Here is a 24,178-nt window from a genome sequence, read left to right as displayed (position 1 = left end):
CTCCTGTCCACACCTGATACTATTGATGAAAAACACAACAAAGAAAGCACATTCACAACATGCAGTTGTTCAAAGATAACATAGCATAAAAGATTGAATAACAGAAAACAGATTTCATTATTTGTTGTAAGGCAACCAATGTACACGCACTGAATGAGTTCAAACCAATGGAGGTTAGTTTCATTACCTTATAAATAAATCATAAAACCAAACAACTGATAAACCTACCGTTCAGAATGTTGGCTGAATTCAGTTTTAACACTCAAATGTATTGAGACAAAGACAAACTTTGGTTAATATACTCTATATTTGAATGACACAAACAATAATTGTTAACTTAATAATGATTACGTTAAAATGATTTGGTTAATATCAGTACATGCTGTGATTTTTCAAGAAATGTCATTTACCATGAGGTGAATGCAATACTTCTCTGCGTGTAGTCAGTACATGGTTATCAGCTTCCAGGAAAGTTGTCATGTAACGTCACGTCATGACGAGCTATATTGGTTAAAGCTCTCTCTCAGTGTTCCTGTCTCAACATTCCTTTCATAGAAGCACAATGACATTGTCCAGATCAATAGCTCCATGGTGTTGCCGTGGGCCGGTACTTCCCCACTGAGATCCCCATGTATAGTGCTGTGTGTCCCTATGTTACACAAACATACTGTTATGGTCAATGCAGACAGCTCTGTTGTTACACACCTGTACATTTGAAACTGTACATGATTTCCTTGTTTTCATGACTGTGTCCCTTTTTTAATTTTAGCTCTAAGGGACCAACCGTGTAATATTCTCTGAGGGTCTGGGGAGTTTGTTTGTGATAGAATATTTCTTCAGTCAGTGGTTAAAAATATACAATATTATTCTCTGAAAGGAGACAGTGTTTTGGTACCCACATCCCATTAACTTGCAGAACATCCAGTGTGTCCAGTGACTGATTTATTTTGGGGTAGAATCTGATGACAAATGATTTTTGCAGGAACAGATTATTATTGTTTTACAAATTCCCAGCACTGACACCAGATGCTAAGGTGACTGTAACTCCCTTAGCTTAAAAAAAACCTACAGAAATCCTAGCACTAAAATCACTTTGAGAACAGTGTCAAGGATTACAGAACCACCAGGTCACTGTTGAACCCCTGTGATAAACCCCATCTAGGACCCTGTCACAAACTGTCATCAACAACACACAGTCACCTGCTGTGAAACCTCTATGATAAACCCCATCTAGGACCATGTCACAAACTGTCATCAACAACACACTTTCTCCTGCTGTGAAACCCCTGTGATAAACCCCATCTAGGACCATGACACAAACTGTCATCAACAACACACAGTCTCCTGCTGTGAAACCCCTATGATAAACCCCATCTAGGACCATGTCACAAACTGTTATCAACAACACACAGTCTCCTGCTGTGAAACCCCTGTGATAAACCCCATCTAGGACCATGTCACAAACTGTCATCAACAACACACAGTCTCCTGCTGTGAAACCCCTATGATAAACCCCATCTAGGACCATGTCACAAACTGTTATCAACAACACACAGTCTCCTGCTGTGAAACCCCTGTGATAAACCCCATCTAGGACCATGTCACAAACTGTCATCAACAACACACAGTCTCCTGCTGTGAAACCCCTGTGATAAACCCCATCTAGGACCACCCTTCAGCCCCTTGTACAATTTTGAATCCTCACCACTGGAGAATACTTCCAACGAAATACGGTTGATAGCTATCTCTTAGTTCCAGAGAAGAAGTTGTTTAAAGCAATATAGCCAAATTACCACTATTTGGCCCCTGCCCCCAGTTCCCTGGGGGGTCAGTGCTACCATTTGTACAATTTTTAACCCCCACCACCTAGGGATGCTTTCAGTCAAATTTCGTTAATTTCCAGTTAGTAGTTCAAAAGAAGAAGTTGTTTGAAAAAATTGTTCATGTACGGATGACAGACGGATGGATGCTACGGTATGGCATAAGCTCATCTTGGTCCCGAATATGAGGGTTTATTGATAAGTTCTAACCTCACACAGAACCAGAAACAAAGAAATGCTTGTTCCTGACTTGATCACTGCATGTTCCTGAAGTTTTTCAAAGGTCACAGACCCTGGCTTAGTTTACTGACTTGCCAAAGTGAAAGAATTTGCTCAGCTGACTCAAGTCAGTGTGGGCAACCTCTATGGAACATCCACAACAAAAAGATTTCACTATTACACAATTCCTTCTAAGTGAGGCTTAAACTTTTCAATCAACCCTGCACTTGACGTACAAGTATGTTATAACCTTGCTAAGTTGCCTCTTTCAGTTGGACCAATGATGTGTGTTGTGTTTATACAGCACAGGTCATCAGACAAACAACACAAGTGGAGATTGTCTTGAAGGTTTATTCAACAATGATATATAAAAGTGATGGGACCACACAAACATGAGCATCATCACAACCAGCAGACAGACAGACAGACAGACAACAGGAATTCATTGTCATGATCGCAACAGAGTTTAATGTTCACAACCTTTGTATGTACAGATCACAACCAGAGGAAAGCAAGAAAAGGCTGAAATACCAGCTGAAGAAAAAATTAACGCTGAAAATGTAGCAGAAAATGAGTAATTTTTGGAACCAGTTTCTTCAATTAGATTCAACCTCATTATCAGCATAGAAAAATATGAAAATGTGAAACTTGTGTTAAGAAATCTTATCAAAAGCATGAATAAAGTTGTAAGTTGGCAGTTTGGGATGACAAACATCAAGCATAAAGTTTGATTTGTTAACAAAACTAAAAGAAAAAGACTACATTTTCTTTATTTCAACTAGAGAATCAGAATTGTAGGCCATTGGTCTAGGAATGTTGAAATGAACATAAAAGTAAACAATCTCAATGTCCATGCTATAACACAGACTGAGGGAGTGAGTGAGTATGGTTTTACGCCACATTTAGCAATATTTCAGCAATATGATGGCGGTGGATAGCATAAATTAGCTTCACACATTCTACCTATGTGGGGAATCAAACGCAGGTCTTTGGTGTGACGAGCAAATGCTTTAACCACTAGGCTACCCCACCGCCCCTAACACAGACTGATGTGAACATGCACTATTTTGTCATTTAACACAATCCAGTCAGTAATTGTCTACACTAGCCAATTGTCATGGATTGGAATACAGGATACATAAATTGTGTAAACTTAAACCTGCTATCCTTCTTCATGCTTACAAGAATAGTCAAAATTTAATCAAATAAAGAAAAAGTTAAAATTGTTGTAAACAAAATCTGAAAAGGATTCCTGCCAGCAGCCAATGGTAGAAGAATCCGAAGCAACTGAGGACAAGTCGTTACTGCTTCAGTACCACAAGCTTAGTTCTGGTTTAGACAATCATGGCCGTTGTGTCACAGAACGAATGGCATGAGCCAAGCTCCTTCCCACGTGTGACACCTTCGTTACACTCTCAGTAACATTGCTGCCACCAGTGTGGGCACGGCTATTACAAGAATCTTGAAATTTGCCCTCTAACCCCAAATGTAGTAACGTTTATATTTTTGTTAATGTCTTTGGGATTGACATCATAGCGAATTTTGAAAAGGTTTATGACTGTTCAGATTTGCAAGGTGAATTTACCTTTTTGTTTGTTTAATCAGATTGGTTCGAGCTTGCAGACAAATGGAAAATCAACGAAATTCTCCATTACATTAATATACCAGTTACATGAGAGTTGTAATGAAACAAATTCAAACTGACAAAGTGAGTGAGTGAGTTGGGTTTAATGCCGCTTTTAACAGTATTCCAGTTATATCGCAATGTGTCAGCTTAATGTGGGAGGAAAGCCCGAAGTGATGCAGGTCTCAGACGTTTACCACTTCAGTGAAACCCACGAGCACGGGTATGGTGCTGACAAATCTAGAAACATAATTGGGGCGAACCAGGATCATAGGTTTCTGGTGTGCCTAAGGGAAGCAACTCTGCACAGCGAATCGCGGCACCTTAGACAACTGGGACACCCGTGCCCCCCAAACTGACAAAGAAAATAATTGAGCAGGGGTAAGAGTATTCAGCATAATGACAGTCATATCTCGATTGTGAACATAAAGTTCAGTCAGTTGTGAGTACAACTCCAAGAATGGTTGTGGCCGCCTATCACAGTGGGGACCTTTGACTGGTGGCAGCGATAGTATAGAGAGCCCATCGAATCGGCTATCACTGTGAGGAGCTTGGGCATGAGCATGTCAAGGGAGACAACTCTACAGGGAAAGCTACCTCCCCTTCCATCAAGCCACCAAAGCATTCACTGATTTAAAACAATTACTTAGCTCTACTCCAAGCATTAGCATTGACATTTCAAAAAATATGTATCGTTGCAAAGAAACACTTTTGCCATATATGTTTTGTCAACATTTGATTTTCATGCCTAAGCATTTCACACTTAATACTATAAGAATTCTGCAGCAATTTGAACACTTGATAAAGGGATGGATCAACAGGCATTGCAACATGACAAACAGTGCATGATCTGTGCGTGGAGACACCTAGGACTGGGAGCATGTCCCACATTCAGAACTATTGCACTGGAATGATGATCACATGGAGCTGTGTCATGTTCTACAGGTCATGGATGTCAGAAGCAGAGTGACAGCATGAAGCCTGGCAAGATATTTGGGGTCAGGAGATGGAGGTGATAAAACTACTACAGGACTGACTGTGTTGGGTTTAATGCCGCCTTCAACAGTGTTCCAGTTATATCACGGCGTGCCAGCTTACTGTGGGAGGAAAGCTTGAAGTGATGCAGATTTTAAGAGAGTGAGTGAGTGACTTCGGTTTTATGCCACTTTTAGCAATATTCCTGCAATATCATGGCAGGGACCACCAGAAATGGGCTTCACACATTGTACCCAGGTGGGGAATCAAACCTGGGTCTTCGGCGTGGGAAATGCCTTAACCACTAGGCTACCCCACCGCCCCAATACAGACCTTGAACATTGACCACTTTGGTTAAAACCCACTAGCATTAGCCAGGTGCTGACAAACCTAGAAACATTATCACAGTGAATTAGTGATCCAATCCAGGATAAGTTTCTGATACGCCCAAGGGAACCAACTCTGCACTGCAAATTTCAGCGCCAAGGACTTGGCAACTATTCCTAGAAGTTCAAGGAAGAAGGGAGGACCAGGCTCCAAGTCTTAAACTTAGACTGATCGATGCCTGGACATGTTGACATTTGTAACATGAGAGGCCTTGTGATTTGCAGGTGAGCTTAGTAATATGTGAGTGAGTGTACAGTTTCATGTCATGGACAGGAATATCACAGTCACTAAGAGTTGTTATAGACAAAGTGGATGATAGGACGCGAAACAATGACACACTTCACTCAGGGTACAGCTGTGAGATTAACTTCCCCATCAATCACTCGGACATCACTGTTCCAGGAACCTTCCATAGACCATGTCAATGCCCTTTGGAGACCTAGTCATATAACAAGGGGATCAACTTCCCCTGGTCCAGGCTTAACAGTGAGTTGTGTCAACGCTTGAACAGAATTGCAGTTATATCACGTCGTGTCAGTTTAACATGGGATAAAAGCATGAAGCGATCCCGGCTGAAAATGTTTACCATTTAGGTGAAACCGACAGGATGGTGCCGACACACCAAAATTCATCGTGAATGTGGGATTCAAACCCATGATCATAACCAGGACACATCTAAGGGATGCAACTCAGCACAGCAGACACCACTGCCTTAGACGACTGGTCAGCTGGTATTGTAAAAGGGAAAATGACCCTACTCAGGCTAAAAAGAATAATAGTCTTGGTTCTCAGGCACCGCCCGCATCATAATGTCTGCCGCACGTTTAATTTTTATTTCCATTTTTTTTAAAAATGTAAAAATCCTAATACTTAAAAATAATGCAATCCAACATGGCATGCAATGTTCTTCCCTTACATGCGCACTGCTTTACTGCACATCTCTTGTCATGGTAATGGTAGCAATAGGAGTTTGTATGCTTATTTATGTAGGGAGGCCCTTTCCCAGGTTGATGGTACACAACTGTTTATTTGGCTACATACTAGTTTGAAAAATACAAAAAACAAAAAACAAAAAAACATTGCCTGCCCGCACTATTTTTTTGAAAGTCATTGCCCAAGAACCAATTCTTTTATTTTTTAAGCCTAAAAGCCACACAATATTTCTACAAGTCAATGCAATACTGCATGTGTATAACACAAAAGAAGTGTGTTACATTATAGTTTCATTTACACAGATTAAATACACCTTGGACTGTATATACAGACATACCAACTTCAAGAATCAAATTCTTGAGCGAAAGCACTTCTTTGACAAATGAATTATCATAATGTACACTATTACATTGCTACATATATACAAGAGTGGAGTCATCTGTTTGATCCGAAAAATTGATCAGTAAGAGCAATGCATTATGTACAGGTACGTATGTACAAATCTTTACAAAAAGACAAAGAAACTCAGACTGAATGAAGTGGAAAGCATACTCAACCTGTATGGAGATCTTCCATTCTTAAAACATAAAATATCAAAAAAATATATATTAAAAAAAATATATATACTTTGAGGCAAGATATCTTAAAAAACATCTAAAACAGGAATGAAACATACTTGCTGACATTTTGACAACAATAACACAAGGAAGTAGAATTATTTGGTCATGTAGACGTTGAATACTTCAACACTTCATCTGACAGCTTCATAATCATACACTTATACAAGTACCGCACAAGACACAAATTCTTTTTAAACCCATTGTTTTAATTATTAATTTAATTATAACCTCTAAATAAAGCTTATCTGTAGATTAACCCCCACATTACATATTTTATTCCTCTTATACATTGAATAATATAATTTTTGGAATTGATGGCCCAAAGAATATCCCTACCTTGAGACAAAAAAATTCCTAACTTGACAATACACTATTTGTCCACAGACAAACTGATCTCAATAACTGCTCACTGAGGTATAATGTTTTGGAAGAAAAAGTATTTGCGAAAATGGAACACATGTTCTCAACTATTAAAACATAACCAAGAACCTCTTCCCTCAGATGACATGCATAGCAACAACCATAATTACTCAACTCCCTAAATAAATAATACTGCCAAACAAACTTCCTGCTGTTTACTGCAGTAGACCCCTGTACTTATAAGGGGGCTGTGAGATGGCTCAGAACGTCTGCAGTTCCCAGACTTTTACTACTTTAGCAAACACTTTCCGAAGGTCAGGTGCAGACAGACCAACAGTTTGGGGGTGAATCCAAGCTTCAAACCCAAGACCAGGCGAGCCAGGCAGGAAGCACCCACACCACCAGGGCCCTGGTCCTTTAAACTACAGGTACTGCAGAGCTGCGATTGACGTCCCGTATTTCAACAAAGACGTGTGTCAGAGTGCCAAGATTGCTGTGGAGTGTAAGACCTTCTGTGCCTCCCAATGATCAACTCAAGTTGATGTACAGAAGTCAAACCTGAAATACCCCTCCCTTTCACCTGATCTCAGAAGTCATGCCACCTAAACTGTTCTCTTCAGATACCCAATGAGTTGTAACAGAAATGCCCCTATTGTGTCTTCTTAAGAACATACCATTTTATTCAACTTCTGGTATACATTACCCTGTCTGCTACTGGGAGCATTACACCATGAAATCACAGACTGTCAAATGCACATATGCACATGCATGCACCTGCACATCTAAATGCAGAAATCAAGATTTCATAGACAAGAACTACTCCTTCAAGATGCACCTCACTGTGCAGCAACCGTGCATGCAATGATGACACTTGATATAGTGATAATGGAATGTCAAAATTATCACAATTACATTCATTTTTAATATTTGTGAGAGAAAGAAACAAAATTCTCAATGAAATGACAGCTGTTCTGTTTTTTACTCATATTCAGTGTCATAAAATGGTTCTTACAGAAACACATGATGGAGTTGGTCAATAAGCTGATGCAGGAATGACATCCTATCACCCTGTGCTTTGATCCTGTGGAAGGATTATTACTAACATGGAGCAAACCACGTTCTCTCCACATGTTGAATCCATCCTTCTGGAAATAAATAACTTTTCATAATCATAATTATAATGATAATAATAATAATTCTCATAGCACTTCTCATTTCTTCTCATTGTTCATCATCAGTGCTCTGTCATTGGTCTCACAATACTTCTTTCTAATTGCCAGCACTTTGCCTTCTTTTGATTGGCTCTCTCACTCTGTATCCTCTGATTGGCTACTACATGTCTCTACTTTTGATTCTGATTGGCTCTCCTTGTCCTGGGGTCAGATCATCTCCAGCAACTGATATAACCAACACTATGCCATCTGACATCACAGTTCTGTAGTCGGCCCATTCTCCTGATCTGGCTGTGGCTCTTCGTAGTAGCTAAGGGGAAGATGCTTCATGTACTCACTCAGTGGCCTGACCGCCACGGGCGCATCCCCCTGGGGGGTGCTGGTCATCGTTGGAAAGGGGGTGCGGCCCACCGCCTCAGCCTGATCATATGACACATACCCTGTATTGGGGGGTGGGGATGAGCTACCATCACTCCCGATCTTACTGTACTGGGGAGTGTCAGCAGTGTGTTCTAAACTATTGTCAAACGGTCGCATTAACGCAGTCACATCCGTGATGTAGGATGCATTGTCACTAGGGGGTGGTGAGGGGATATTCACCACAAGGCCCACAAACCCTGGGAGGGGGGCGGGGGGAGGAGGGGGACCTGTCTGAGGGGGTGGGGTCAACACAAACCCAACACGAGCCTCCTGTAGAGGAATATGAAGAGGGGCATTGTTCTGTTCACTGAATGGAAGACCCTGATTGCACCTGGCGTCCGGCAGACATCTTGAACCTGTTGACTCCCCAGTCATGTCCGCCTGTAAGTAACTCTCCACAGAGTTATCTCCCCTTTCAGAAATTCCACTCCGGTCCGACAAGCTTGTTTTCTTAATATAGGGTTTTCTGGTCCGTTTCACACCTGACCTTCCCCCTGGGGAGGAGGTACCAGGCCCAGTGATCTTACTGAGCTGTGTGACCTGGTACGGCTGACACTTGCCCTCATCCTCATTGTTGTGTTCCATGTTGGACAGAAGCGCTGTTTCAGAAGAGACGCTCACGTTTCTCTTGGTGGAGTTGTTGTTGTTGTTGTTGTTGTTTTTTCCTGGGTTGGATATTGGCTCATATCGATGTGGGTCAAAACTGGGATCAGTCTGTTAAAAGACATGAAATATGATTTAATAACTACAAATACAAGAGCTAAAATGCTGACCAGATAAAAATGCAGACGCTAAGTCTTCCAAAATGGATTTGTTGTAAAAAAGAAATGATAGATGATTACACTGTCAAACTTCATCTGCCACCACTGCAAAGGATCATTGTTCAAGTGATTACTCAAATTCCGTGAATTAAAAGTAGGCTCCGTAGATTTCAACAATATTTTGCCGTATTTGATTTAATGCTTATCACATAGATAAAAATATTCCTCTTGGACCCTAATTATTAGTTTAACAATATATACTTACATCAGCACTTGAGTATCCATCATCAGGTCCTGTGTGGGAGGTGGTGGGAGGCACCTGGGGGAGGGGGCGCCCAGGGTAGTGGTGTGACACGTCATGGAGGGGGTCCTGCACAACATTAGGCACAACTTACATTTTCATTCTACATCCAACCACGGTTCCAGTATATCATTTACTTCAAAAATTTGTTTTCAAAACTTTCCTTTCACAATTTCAATGATGTTTAACAATATGATCAATGTAGCATGCTCTGTTTTATACATGGGGAGAGTTGTCTCCCCTTACAGCCACAGCTCTATTGTGACAACCTGATCAACATTAGAATCAACTCCTACAAACTAGCATAATTCACTGTAAGACATTTCTTTATTTTTAAATTTATGATTATCAGTTGGCACATATATATAGTCTGCCGTCTGTTGCTGGAATATTGCTGAGTCTGGCAACAAACAACAAACAAGGAGGGCCACTTACGCCTTCTCTGAGCGGAGGTAATGTCGCCAAACTCGGAATGTTGACATGCATGTAGAAACCTTTCTTCATTTTGTGTACTTTCCTGAAAACAGAAACACATTTGGTTAAACAAACAACCCAACAGTTCTTTTGCTTTTAGGCTAAATATGGAAATTATGACCAACTAGTACCACACATTATTATTGCCAGTGAAGCAGTTGTTTAAATCAGCCCTACAGGTGTCTACGACGCAGACCTACAGGTGTCTATAGGTGTCTACAACAGCCCTACAGGTGTCTACAGGTGTCTACGACTCAGCCCTACAGGTGTCTATAGGTGTCTTTGACTTAGCCCTACAGGTGTCTATAGGTGTCTACAGGTTAATGACAGCCTTACAAGTGTCTACAGGTGTCCATGACTCAGCCCTACAGGTGTCTACAGGTGTCTTTGACTCAGCCCTACAGGTGTCTATAGGTGTCTACGACAGCCTTACAAGTGTCTACAGGTGTCTTTGACTCAGCCCTACAGGTGTCTATAGGTGTCTTTGACTCAGCCCTACAGGTGTCTACGACTCAGCCCTACAGGTGTCTACGACTCAGCCCTACAGGTGTCTACAGGTGTCTTTGACTCAGCCCTACAGGTGTTTATAGATGTCTACTACTCAGCCCTGCAGGTGTCTACGACTCAGCCCTACAGGTGTCTACAGGTGTCTTTGACTCAGCCCTACAGGTGTCTATAGGTGTCTACTACTCAGCCCTACAGGTGTCTTTGACTCAGCCCTACAGGTGTCTTTGACTCATCCCTACAGGTGTCTATAGGTGTCTACAGGTGTCTATGACAGCCTTACAAGTGTCTACAGGTGTCTACGACTCAGCCCTACAGGTGTCTACAGGTGTCTTTGACTCAGCCCTACAGGTGTCTATAGGTGTCTACAACAGCCCTACAGGTGTCTACAGGTGTCTTTGACTCAGCCCTACAGGTGTCTACAGGTGTCTTTGACTCAGCCCTACAGGTGTCTACAGGTGTCTACGACAGCCTTACAGGTGTCTACAGGTGTCTACAACTCACTTGATGCAGAGGATGAAGATGATGATGATCAGCAGCAGGACAAACAGACAGGCAAACAGCACCCCGACTATCTCACCAGGGTTCAGGTCTAGAAAACGGAAAACATATTTAATTCACAAGGAAGAAATAAACAATTAAAGGAGACTCTGCAACTAGTGAGTATAGATTGCACAATAATGAAGCTTAATCACAGCAGACACAACTGTATATCTGGACCAGATGACGCAGAGGCTGATTTTGTCCGCAAGAATCCTGGAAAGAAGGTTTGCCAAGTGAAGTCACCCATCCAGCCACTATCTTTTCAAACTTAGCTAAACTGCAATTTGTTCTACAAAGGCCACGCACAGCTGTATATCTCTGGAACATGGCCAACCTGCCTCAACTCGAAACACTGCCCTCTTTGAACTCTCAAAGCCTTGAGACAATAACACAGAACAGCAGAGCTCACTTGAATATATCAGACTTGTAAGCTATTCCTTACCACTATTAACCACCGTATGGAAGATGGGTTCACTCTCTGGCCCCTCTCCTGACCTGGACACAGCTCGGAGTGTCACCCTGTACTTCACTCCTGCTGACAGATCCTTGAGGAGATAACTCACTTCTCTGTTTGACACAGTCTGGTTCACTGTGGGGCCTGTAACATACATACAGATTGTTGAACAAAATCTTGGGTCTTTAAAATGTCCAATAGTGGCAGAGTAATGAGACCACTGAATAAGGAGACTGTTTATCAGTTTCTGATGGATGCCATCTTCTCGAGGCAAGGGAGTTAACTGACTGTAGAGTCCAGTTTCCACCCTGGAATTATGAAGTCATATTTAGGCTGGACTAACGAGTCCGCAGTCCAATCAAAATTGACATCCGGTTAGTAAACTGCCGAGCAGGTTTTGGTCGATTGCAGGATTTGCAAAGCATGTGTAATGTCAACTTAGCATCAATAGATATTTTCCAAATCTTTTCAATATTTTGATTAAGGTGATCATGTGATTTGATGCAGAGCGTCTTCACTGGGTGCCACCATTTTGTTTCAAACAAATGCAAGGGATATGAGAGGTGGAATCTGATTGGTCAATAGGAGGGACATAGAAGGGACATAACTTATAATAGCCAGTGGAGGCGCTATGATCGAGCCAAGGAATTCCAGCCTAGTTGGGCAAGGGTGGAAACTGGACTTTTACAGTCAGTTAACTCCCTTGCCTCGGGAAGATGGATGGATGAATGGTGGTTTCTTAATGATAAAGAAACCGAAAGAACTATCTTCTGCCATTGCATGCATATTTCAGACACAACAACAGATAACAGGAAAATGACCTTGCCTCTCTGCTTAAGACAGGGAGGAAGGGAGGTAACTCTCAACTGATATTTAATACTATAATACAAAGTCTCCACAAGAACGAAGCACAATGTTAAAACTACAATTTGTCATTTTCCAGGCTTTTTCTCAATTCCAGGCCTTTTCAAGACAATCATGTTACCATGTCTTTTCAAACTAACTACGTATTAACTGAAGCCTGGCACTATCACATATCAACTTCTATTTCCATGGTTACCTGCACATCCTCCCTGACTATTGGTGGTGCAGTAAGACAGCAGGAAGTGTGTGGTGTATGCTGGGTCCTGGGTACAGTCTGACCGCTCCCACACAACACGGAGGCCATTGTCAGGCTGGTCGGGTGAAAATTGCACATTTTTGGGAGTGGAGGGTTCTGAAAAACAAGGGCAAGATGAAAACACCGTCCAAATACAATCGCAGGTTGTGTGGACATTTTGTCCGAAACTACACTATTTGACATCAATGTTGTTTTTGGTTTATTTCAACTTGACACCAAAATTGTTATGTTCTCTTTGCACAGAAGGAGCTTATCTTGAACAGACTGGTTCTTAGCATTGCCTCATTGCCTTGTAACAAGATTACTTTTGCAATTTTTTGTTATAAATCTATTCTTAGTTGACAACCTGCTGGGAATTTCCCTATTTTTATGTTAAAGATTTGGAATTCTTACTTGTCACCCTTAAAATCTACAATCTACCAGTCAGTTTCTGGCTTGTACTCACTCCTTCGCTTCTGGTATACACATGTGTTCCACATAATGCCACTGCTCAAATCCTCATTGGCTACCTCCCTCTCTGCTGAGATGCCAATCATCTTATTGTCAAGGTTACCACCAGGCACTGCCCAGTCAAATGCCATTTGGTCAGTGGTGAAGGGCAGCCATTGAATGTTATCCTGGAACAAACAAGACTCTTACTGAGATGGTGATTCATTGCCATCATCTGTACACAACCCTCCTCAAAACCCTTCAAGTTCAGCTGCAAGTGTCTGTGCATAGCAACGCTGCTTTGTCAAAGCCAGGATCCACAGACTGTTGGTTCTGATCTTATACATCCCCTTGGAATGTCAGCATCTATGGCCTGCATCACTTAGGGATTTCCTCCTTTGGGATTGAACCTAAATAACTCACTCACTCATTGGTCTGTGGGTCTCCATAGGCAAAACTTGATGACCCAAAAAAGGTAAGTCTCAAACTACAAGATCACTCAAATTTCTCTACCAGATGATAACAATGTTTGCACTCTTGAAAAATAAAATGGAAATCTCACCACGCATTTGAAAGTGAACTTGGACCCAGTACAGTAGTACAGTGTGTACCCTAGGGTGTGCCCCTCGGGGGAGTCCTGGGAGTGTTTAGGGGGGCCCCAGCTGATGTGCAGAACAGAACCCTCGGCCTCCACCAAGACGTCAGAAGGGGGAGGCAACTCTGAAAAAGGTCATGGGACAACATGAACAACTTTGTGGTACAAATGAGAATAACAATTCTAAAATCATAAATAAACATCCTGACAACTACTAACTCTTTTCAGTTTATTTTGTTTAATGATTTTTTTATTTTTCCAATGTATTTTATCCTTAATTATTTACAGATACCACTGTGTTGCTATTATTCTTGCAGCCAATAAAAATATTTCCCACATTTAAATCATAAACTTACTGTACTGATATGCTGGAATCACCATGGATGCGGAATGTTCTGAATATCCGACCCGAGTTCTGGCTTTTAATCTGATCAAGTACTGTCTGACCTTCTTGATCCCGAGGTTGATCGAAGTGTCCGATCCCTCCACCTCAAACTCCTGCATCTGTCCTATCTCCGTGTCGATCTGTGTCACCTGGTACTGAGTTATCTCCCCATTACACTCCACGTCTACAACTGGCTGTTGGGTAAAATGAATATTGAATCAGTATTGAGATGAGGTGGTCTGTGGTTTGGTAACTTGGTATATTGCCTGTCATCAGACCTCAAAAGAATTGGACTCATAATATCAATCATTGGTTTGTTTGGTCCAAACTAATAAGAAGACTGACATCATATGGCTAGAATATTGTGGCACTGAATAAGCAAACAAACTACAGTAAATCGTGAAATTAACGCGAGCATGAATTAAATGCGAAAAATGCGAGTGGTTTTTGCTCGCATTTATTGTTTTAGCGAAGTACTCTACTAAGTGCTAATAAGCAGTGCTATTTGGAGTGTGATCTGATTAATGCAAGGTTGGATTCTCCTGTAAACCTGACAGAGGATATTTTGTGTAGATATATATAAATCCACTGGAGCTTGAAAGGAGAGGGGTGTCGCATTCATGTTGAGTCGCAGTTTTGGCTAGGGGCCAGCAGTCGCATTCTTTTGGCGATGCATTAATTTCACGTTTTACAGTATATCCTACATACCTGCCAGTAGATGGTGACCTCACAGTCCGAGGTCTGAGAGCTGCACTTGTGGTATCTGAAGCTGCTGATCTCAATACCAGGAACCCCACTTGGCACTGAAAAACAAACAGAACTCTTAGCATTTGGCCCATAACAATACCGATGGTGAGTGAATATGATTCTACAAGGCAAAGATGAAAAACTGAGCAGGTTAGACATCTTCGGCAATATCATTAACAGTAACAGTTAACACTGAACATATTGCGTCCTGGTCACTGTGTGTCTATGAATAACGCTGCCCCTATGTGTAGTAAGAGGTAAGGTGAGGTGAAATGGGGTTTAACGTCTCGGCCAAGATTATTGCACTTATATAGCGATGTGCATGCACGTGTGCGTGGCTGCTTGTACTAGGCTGGACTGATGCCGATTTATAGTGCTAGCTCACTGAGATACCATGCCGCAGTTTAACATGAATACCCCACTCAGACACAGTATACTGACTCCGAGCCGACCAGTCCTTGTTTCAGCCGCTTAATGCCGAGTGCCAGACAGAGTAACAACAAGTACCATCTTTTAACGTCTTTTGGTATGAAGCGGTCAGGGATCGAACCCCGGACCTTCCATTCTCCGGGCGGACGCTCTACCACAAGACCATGGAGGAGGTCTGTGAAGTAAGAGTTGAATAAAGTGCTATTTAGACTGGATACTCTATAATTCCTCAGTCTGTACAGTCCTGTGGCTAGTCCAGGTTACAACAGGTCCCAGGTAGCCCATGCTTGGTGTAAGAACCAACAAGAGGATTTGGCATGGCTGCACCAGTGATTCCTCAGTCTGTACAGTCCTGTGGCTAGTCCAGGTTACAACAGGTCCTGGGTAGCCCATGCTTGGTGTAAGAACCAACAAGAGGATTGGGTATTGCTGCACCAGTGATTCTTCAGTCTGTAGAGTCCTGTGGCTAGTCCAGGTTACAACAGGTCCTGGGTAGCCCATGCTTGGTGTAAGAACCAACAAGAGGATTGGGTGTTGCTGCACCAGTGATTCCTCAGTTTGTACAGTCCTGTGGCTAGTCCAGGTTACAACAGGTCCTGGGGAGCCCATGCTTGGTGTAAGAACCAACCAACTGGGTGTTGATGCACCAGTGGCAAGGATCAGTGTTCCTCATGCTTTCTGTCACTGGTGTCCATAGCCCTGTGATATTATATGTTGTCAACCGATCTTGAGGATTCCTATATGGTGTGATGTACCCTTTGTGTGAGCCCATGTACCCCGAGCCATCAGGCATCACACCCTATGCCCCAAGGGATCAGTTCTTTCAAACAGACCCAGAATATATGTCCAAAGTTTCACCGAGTAAAACACTTTGATTCAGCCATTTTTACAGCTTCCAGACAACCTAAACCGAACTACATTCAGATAAACGTCAGTTCATTTCACCTCAATGATACTAATGTGAGATAAGCAAATTACCTAAAGTGTGTTCCAACTGATTTCTCATCATGGTATGAGCAGGCTACATGGAAAATAATTAGCTCCTTAGCCAATCAGAAGCTAGTATTTTAATGTATGGTGAGACAAGGTGTGTTATACAATGTGCATATCTCTCACCATCCTCCAGCGTCTTCTCTATGATGGAGCTCAATTCACTGTATGTGCCGTGGGGCTCCCGCAGGCCTTCAGGGATGGGGATGCACGACACCAGCAGCACGTAGTCCTTGGCCGGGTGAAGGCCACAAATAACCTTCCTCCTCTCCTGGGTCTGGTAGTAGGTCTGAAATCACAGGAAGATAATCTTCTGACAGATGTTCCAGAAACGGTGTAGTCCAAATAACATGAACCTGGAATGGAGACCACCCTATCTTGGATGGACCAGAAAACTGAAGACACGACTACCAAATCAAACAACATTCAAGTAACTATTAACTTTGTAGATAATATTGATCAAATGACTTGTAACTATAGTCTCCTGCCAGTGCCAAACCCTTATAAAGAGAGCAAAGTCTTCTCTAAAGAACACATATGGATGGTGCTGTGCAAATACCAAACATCCAGCACTTTGTTTTGTTTTTTGTCCCACGAAACCAATTGCACTAACTGCTAAACATTAGCTACACAATTTATTGTTTTCGTATCAAGCACGCCAAGCTGAAGGTGATCCATTGTGTAAGCCCTGACATGATGGGCAGTACCTGTTCCTGCTCCCCCTGCCACACGTGCAGCCGGTACATCATGTTCCTGAAGGACTTGCTGTGGTGCCACTTCAGGGACAGGCACGTGCTGTTCTTGTCCAGCAGCGTCAGACTGGACACCGCCGCCGGCTTCACTGCAACATCAACTCAACATCAACCCAACATCACTTCAACATCAACCTAACATGAACCCAACATGAACTCAAGATCAAGTCAAGATCAACCCAACATCAACACAATTTCAGGGGATTCTGGTATGGGGGAGGTGAAATGGGGTTTAACATCGAATCCAAGATTATTGCAGGAGGTGCAATGCATGTGTGTGTGGCTGCTTGTTATAGTTCACATTTATAGTGCCAGCCCACTGAGATACCATGCCACAGTTTAACATGGATACCCTACTCAGTCAGACATAGTATACTAGTATACTGACTCTGAGCCGACCAGTCCTTTGTTTTAGCCAGTTAATGGTGAGCGCCAGACAGGGTAATAACAAGTGCCATCTTTAAATGTCTTTTGGTATGACACAGCCAGGTACAGAACCCCAGACCTCGCTCTCCGGGCGGATGCTCTACCACTAGACCATGGAGGCAGTCAGGGATTCTGGGGGGGCATCGGTGGCCCGGTTGTCTAAGCTGCAGTGAGGTGTGCAGGTGTGTCAGAAAACTGTGAATGTGTGTTTCAATTCCAGATTCACGATATCATATCATTTCCTCTCCCTGTGTATTGTGGCTTCTTTTCAAATGGATATTTATGTTAAGTCTACAAAGAAAGAATGTGTTGACTTTGGCCACACATGATTTTCTCCACGCATGAAAGAAACTTCTCACACAATCGGGGGCACAGGTGGCCCAGTCATTAAGCCACTGAAATTTGCTATTGAGCTGTGTCCCCATGTACCTAGGTTTGAACCCCATTTTTACCTGATGATGTTTCTAGGTTTGTCAACACCAAACAAATGTTTGTGGGTTGTAAACATCTAACCATCATCACAAGTGACTTCCTCACACACGAAGCTGACACCGCAAAGCTGACACCGCGAAGCTGACACCGCAAAGCTGACACCGCAAAGCTGACACCATGCCAGATTCTCACAAAAAGGTCAGAGGAACACTTACCAAGCATCTTGGTCTCTACCGTGAACACATCGGACTGGGCTTCACTCATTGTAATGTTGGCCTTGTCCTTGGTGGTGACGATCACAGTCATGTAGTATGTCTTGCCGGCCTGGAAGGAGTCACGCCCGTCCATTGGCCGCCAGATGCAGGAGGTCTTTGTGGGGTGGGGGCAGTCAAACTGGCCCTCCCTGTAACACAGAAACAATTGGTGGTCAACAACCAAACCACAGAGGGGTTAGTGTGATGCTACAGAGATGGATGGATGAGTGGCAGATGGATGGTTAGATGGACGATGGGTGGGTATGTGGGTGGATATGTGGGTGGATATGTGGGTGGATATGTGGGTGGGTGGGTGATGGCTGTGGGTAGGTGGTTAAATTGATGGATGGTTGGATGATGGTGAATGAAGGGTGGTTGGATAGATGATGGGTGGGTGATGGTGAATGATGGGTGGTTGGATGGATAATGGGGGGGTGATGGCTGCGGGCAGATGGTTGAATTGTTGGATGGATGGGTGATGGTGAATGATTGGTGGTTGGATGGATGATGGTAGGGTGATGGCTGCAGGTAGGTGGTTGAATTGATGGATGGATAGATGTTGATGAATGATGGGTGGTTAATGAGATGATGGGTGGGTGATGGCTGCAGGTAGGTGGTTGAATTGATGGATGGATAGATGTTGGTGAATGATGGGTGGTTGGATGGATGATGGGTGGGTGATGGCTGCAGGTAGGTGGTTGAATTGATGGATGGATAGATGTTGGTGAATGATGGGTGGTTGGATGGATGATGGGTGGGTGATGGCTGCGGGTAGGTGGTTGAATTGATGGATGGATAGATGTTGGTGGATAGATTATGAGTGGGTGATGGCTGTGTGGGTGGACAAAAGAATGAATAATAGCCAGCTAATGTGCAAATGTTATACATGACATGATTATTCATTCACTTATTTAAGCTACATGATGACATAATGACACACAAATAATGCTCGTGATTATGTTAAACAGAAGGTCCAGACCAGTAAGTATAAGAATTAGCATGTTCAAATTGTCCAACTGCAACACAAGAAACAAGGTAACAATAAAAACTATCAACTGTGCGTCACAGATGTCTGGAGCAAGTCTCAAGGCTCCGACAAGCACAAGCTACCTTCCACCAATAGAAGTGTAGGGGAACATTGGAAAGAAAAGTGCACCAAGTGACTCAAGACAATTCTGATTCAAAAATATTACAGAAAATAATAATAATCATAGATGTACATATGGTAGGTGATGAGGACAGTATAATATTACTGAGCCGAAATTTGCTCAACTGAAAGTTTAAAACATTATTACACTAATTAATGCAGATTCAGCAGCTATAATTTGGGTTTAAAAGTTGGAGCACACTGAACCTTAATCACAGAAAACACGGACAATTAAGTTATAGTACACATCAGGGGGCAACTGTGTTAAGCTTGTAAATACATTAAGTGTTATGTTTAGTTCACTGGCTGTAAGATCATGTTTTCAGAGTTTTAGCTGGGTGATTCTAGTTCCAATGTCCAGTGCTACATTACCTCTCTGCTGCAACAACCTACTCCTCACTTACAATAATGATCATGGGCATCCACCATGTTTTATCTCTCAGCAATATGATAGGTATAACTTGGAAATATTTAGCATTTTTGTTGTTCATATGTTCACGATCGAGTCTGACCACTTGATCCATTTAGTGACCCATAAAGATCTGCGTTAGAATTGGCCTTCAGCAACCCATGCTTGTCGTAAGAGGCGACTAACAGAATCGGGAGGTCAGGCTTGCTGAATTGGTTGACGGATGTCATCGTATCCCAATTGTGTAGATCGATGTTTAGGATATCAATCACTGGATTGTCTGGTCCACATTCGATTATTTACAGACCCACATATAGGTTGAATATTGCTGAGTGTGGTGTTAAACAACAAACAAACGATCCATTTAGTTGCCTCTAATGACATGCAAAGGTAGCCAGAGCCAACCTGGTTCCCACATGGTACTGGAGATTCAAACTTGATGACAACACCCCAACCTGTGGGCCACGCAGGGTACTGTATGTGGAGGAAGTGAAGGCTGTACAGTTCTCCAACTGGCCATATCATACACTACCTACCGCTAGACACCAAACTTAACAGAGCTCTATACTACCTGTTGTCAGTCTCTACACAAGGGTACTACGTGTGGAGGGAGTGGAGGCTGTACAGTTCTCCAACTGGCCATATCATACACTACCTACCGCTAGACACCAAACTTAACAGAGCTCTATACTGCCTGTTGTCAGTCTCTACACAAGGGTACTATGTGTGGAGGGAGTGAAGGCTGTACAGTTCTCCAACTGGCCATATGACACATTACCTACTGCATTAACAGAGCTCTATACTGCCTGTTGTCAGTCTCTACACAAGGGTACTACGTGTGGAGGGAGTGAAGGCTGTACAGTTCTCCAACTGGCCATATGACACATTACCTACTGCATTAACAGAGCTCTATACTGCCTGTTGTCAGTCTCTACACAAGGGTACTACGTGTGGAGGGAGTGAAGGCTGTACAGTTCTCCAACTGGCCATATCATACACTACCTACCGCTAGACACCAAACTTAACAGAGCTCTATACTGCCTGTTGTCAGTCTCTACACAAGGGTACTATGTGTGGAGGGAGTGAAGGCTGTACAGTTCTCCAACTGGCCATATCATACACTACCTACCGCTAGACACCAAACTTAACAGAGCTCTATACTGCCTGTTGTCAGTCTCTACACAAGGGTACTATGTGTGGAGGGAGTGAAGGCTGTACATTTCTCCAAAACGCCATATCATACACTACCTACCGCTAGACACCAAACTTAACAGAGCTCTATACTACCTGTTGTCAGTCTCTACACAAGGGTACTACGTGTGGAGGGAGTGATGGCTGTACAGTTCTCCAACTGGCCATATGACACATTACCTACTGCATTAACAGAACTCTATACTGCCTGTTGTCAGTCTCTACACAAGGGTACTACGTGTGTAGGAAGTGGAGGCTGTACAGTTCTCCAACCGGCCATATCATACATTACCTACCACTTGACACCAAACTTAACAGAACTCTATACTGCCTGTTGTCAGTCTCTACACAAGCAAGGTAGGAATGGGTTTGTTCAGAAAAACAACACACAAGCTGCGAAAAGAAGGAATTAGAAAGATGTACTGACTGTACACTTGTTAGTTTTCAACTCTGGCACAAGGGTCAAGCGTTTTGAAGACGCAAATTACAAGCAGCTAAACAGTACCAAATACATACCTGCCTTTAAACGGTCTGTAAAAGTGTATTAAACTACCCCTTAGACATGCAAAATGGAGGAACCACATGAAGCCTGCACCAGTATTTGGGGTCAGCAGATCCTGTTACAGTCTACCAAAGGCTTCTAATAAGTTTCCCAGATACTGATAAGTACCTACTCATATATTACCATTCACACTGGATATTGATAGTTTTCTTTGGGTAAACATATTACACATATTTTACAGTTTGGCCAAGTCTGCTGGATTCTCTTAAACCAATTAAACCAACTTTCAAAACTAGTTCTGATGTTGTCTTGGTGACAATTTGTGCAATATAACAGCAGTAGTGTTTATGCATCCAGAAGATATTTTCTGTATAGAAGTCGGTGAGTGAGTATGGTTTTATGCCGCTTGTAGCAATATTCCAGCAATATCACGGCAGGGGACACCAGAAATGGGCTTCACACATTGTACCCATGTCGGGAATCGAACCTCGGGCTTCAGTATGACGAGCGAACGCTTTAACCACTAGACTACCCGACCAACCCCATGTGCAGTTGAAGGCAATAACGTTTTTTTTTAATGGGTAATGGTGAATTACTTTGTGCATTTTACACAATTACGCAGATTATCTGGACGTCTGCTACCACTGATCATTGTCAAGCTCTGTACTTGTCATCTGATGAACATTTGTGAACAGAAACTGTTCATGCTTTAAACAAAATACAGGAAAATCTAACGTAAAAAAAATAATTACACCACACTATATATTTTGTGCTACTCATAACCACTAAATAGCATAAAAGCACAATAAACTTCAGGCAAATAAAGTTTCACTGAAGCCAACAACACGACATCGAGCTTGTTAAAGTTCCGGGGTCATGTGATAACCCATGCCACAGCTTCCCAGCAACAAAACAAACTTCACCTGACCCTTCACCATGATACATATGACTGGCTGCATCAAAACACTGATATTAGTGTCAGTTGGTTATATAAATCTACGTGCACATAGAGACATGTCACCTCAAGTCATGCAGGCATTAGGTGGAGCCCAGCTATCTGTCCCACCCTAACCACCTGTCACATGCTACACCACCCCATCCCACCCTATACCAACCTAACCACCCCATCCCACGCTATACCACCTGTCACATGCTATACCACCCCATCCCACGCTATACCACCTGTCACATGCTATACCACCCCATCCCACGCTATACCACCTGTCACATGCTATACCACCCCATCCCACGCTATACCACCTGTCACATGCTATACCACCCCATCCCACGCTATACCACCTGTCACATGCTATACCACCCCATCCCACGCTATACCACCTGTCACATGCTATACCACCCCATCCCACCTGTCACATGCTATACCACCCCATCCCACGCTATACCACCTGTCACATGCTATACCACCCCATCCCACCTGTCACATGCTATACCACCCCATCCCACCCTATACCACCTGTCACATGCTACACCACCCCATCACACCCCGTCCCATCCTATACCAACCTAACCACCTCGCCTCACGCTATACCACCCTATACCACCTGTCACATGCTATACCACCCCATCCCACCCTATACCACCTGTCACATGCTATACCACCCCATCCCACCCTAACCACCTGTCACATGCTATACCACCCCATCCCACCCTATACCACCTGTCACACCCTATGCCACCCCATCCCACCCTTTACCACCTGTCACATGCTATACCACCCCATCCCACCCTATACCACCTGTCACACCCTATGCCACCCCATCCCACCCTAACCACCTGTCACAAGCTATACCACCCCATCCCACCCTAACCACCTGTCACACCCTATGCCACCCCATCCCACCCTAACCACCTGTCACACCCTATGCCACCCCATCCCACCCTATACCACCTGTCACATGCTATACCACCCCATCCCATCCTAACCACCTGTCACATGCTATACCACCCCATCCCACCCTATACCACCTGTCACATGCTATACCATGCTATACCACCCCATCCCACCCTATACCACCTGTCACATGCTATACCACCCCATCCCACCCTAACCACCTGTCACATGCTATACCACCCCATCCCACCCTATACCACCTGTCACATGCTATACCACCCCATCCCACCCTATACCACCTGTCACATGCTATACCACCCCATCCCACCCTATACCACCTGTCACATGCTATACCACCCCATCCCACCCTATACCACCTGTCACACCCTATACCACCCCATCCCACCCTATACCACCTGTCACATGCTATACCACCCCATCCCACCCTAACCACCTGTCACATGCTATACCACCCCATCCCACCCTATACCACCTGTCACATGCTATACCACCCCATCCCACCCTATACCACCTGTCACATGCTATACCACCCCATCCCACCCTATACCACCTGTCACATGCTTCACCACCCCATCCCACCCTATACCACCTGTCACATGCTATGCCACCCCATCCCACCCTATACCACCTGTCACACCCTATGCCACCCCATCCCACCCTATACCACCTGTCACATGTTATACCACCCCATCCCACCCTATACCACCTGTCACATGCTATGCCACCCCATCCCACCCTATACCACCTGTCACACCCTATGCCACCCCATCCCACCCTATACCACCTGTCACACCCTATGCCACCCCATCCCACCCTAACCACCTGTCACATGCTATACCACCCCATCCCACCCTATACCACCTGTCACATGCTTCACCACCCCATCCCACCCTATACCACCTGTCACATGCTATGCCACCCCATCCCACC

General features: G+C 43.5%; 1 protein-coding gene across 10 annotated transcripts in view; it reads right to left on the bottom strand.

Annotated features, from left to right (window-relative positions):
* Nucleotides 1-6,140: 6,140 nt before the first annotated feature.
* LOC124114804 overlaps nt 6,141-24,178 on the bottom strand; it is a 112,592-nt gene continuing 94,554 nt past the window's right edge. For 9 of the 10 annotated variants that reach the window (XM_046475567.2, XM_046475566.2, XM_046475570.2 and 6 more), the window contains 14 exons: nt 21,390-21,404; nt 18,088-18,275; nt 16,970-17,103; nt 16,389-16,551; nt 14,805-14,899; nt 14,068-14,290; nt 13,679-13,836; nt 13,133-13,304; nt 12,628-12,783; nt 11,556-11,711; nt 11,075-11,162; nt 10,028-10,109; nt 9,557-9,661; nt 6,141-9,244 (listed from right to left, as the gene is read on the bottom strand). In XM_046475567.2, the coding sequence (XP_046331523.2) occupies nt 8,366-9,244; nt 9,557-9,661; nt 10,028-10,109; nt 11,075-11,162; nt 11,556-11,711; nt 12,628-12,783; nt 13,133-13,304; nt 13,679-13,836; nt 14,068-14,290; nt 14,805-14,899; nt 16,389-16,551; nt 16,970-17,103; nt 18,088-18,275; nt 21,390-21,404 (2,614 nt within the window). In that variant the 3' untranslated portion in view covers nt 6,141-8,365. The remainder of the gene's footprint in view (nt 9,245-9,556; nt 9,662-10,027; nt 10,110-11,074; nt 11,163-11,555; nt 11,712-12,627; nt 12,784-13,132; nt 13,305-13,678; nt 13,837-14,067; nt 14,291-14,804; nt 14,900-16,388; nt 16,552-16,969; nt 17,104-18,087; nt 18,276-21,389; nt 21,405-24,178) is intronic. The other variant, XM_046475576.2, reaches the window with a different exon arrangement.

This window comes from Haliotis rufescens, unplaced genomic scaffold (assembly GCF_023055435.1).
Source record: "Haliotis rufescens isolate VD_foot unplaced genomic scaffold, xgHalRufe1.0.p SCAF_2, whole genome shotgun sequence".
Classification (NCBI taxonomy): domain Eukaryota; kingdom Metazoa; phylum Mollusca; class Gastropoda; order Lepetellida; family Haliotidae; genus Haliotis; species Haliotis rufescens.
Note: the sequence above shows the minus strand (reverse complement) of the source record. Positions and strands in the feature narration are given on the sequence as shown.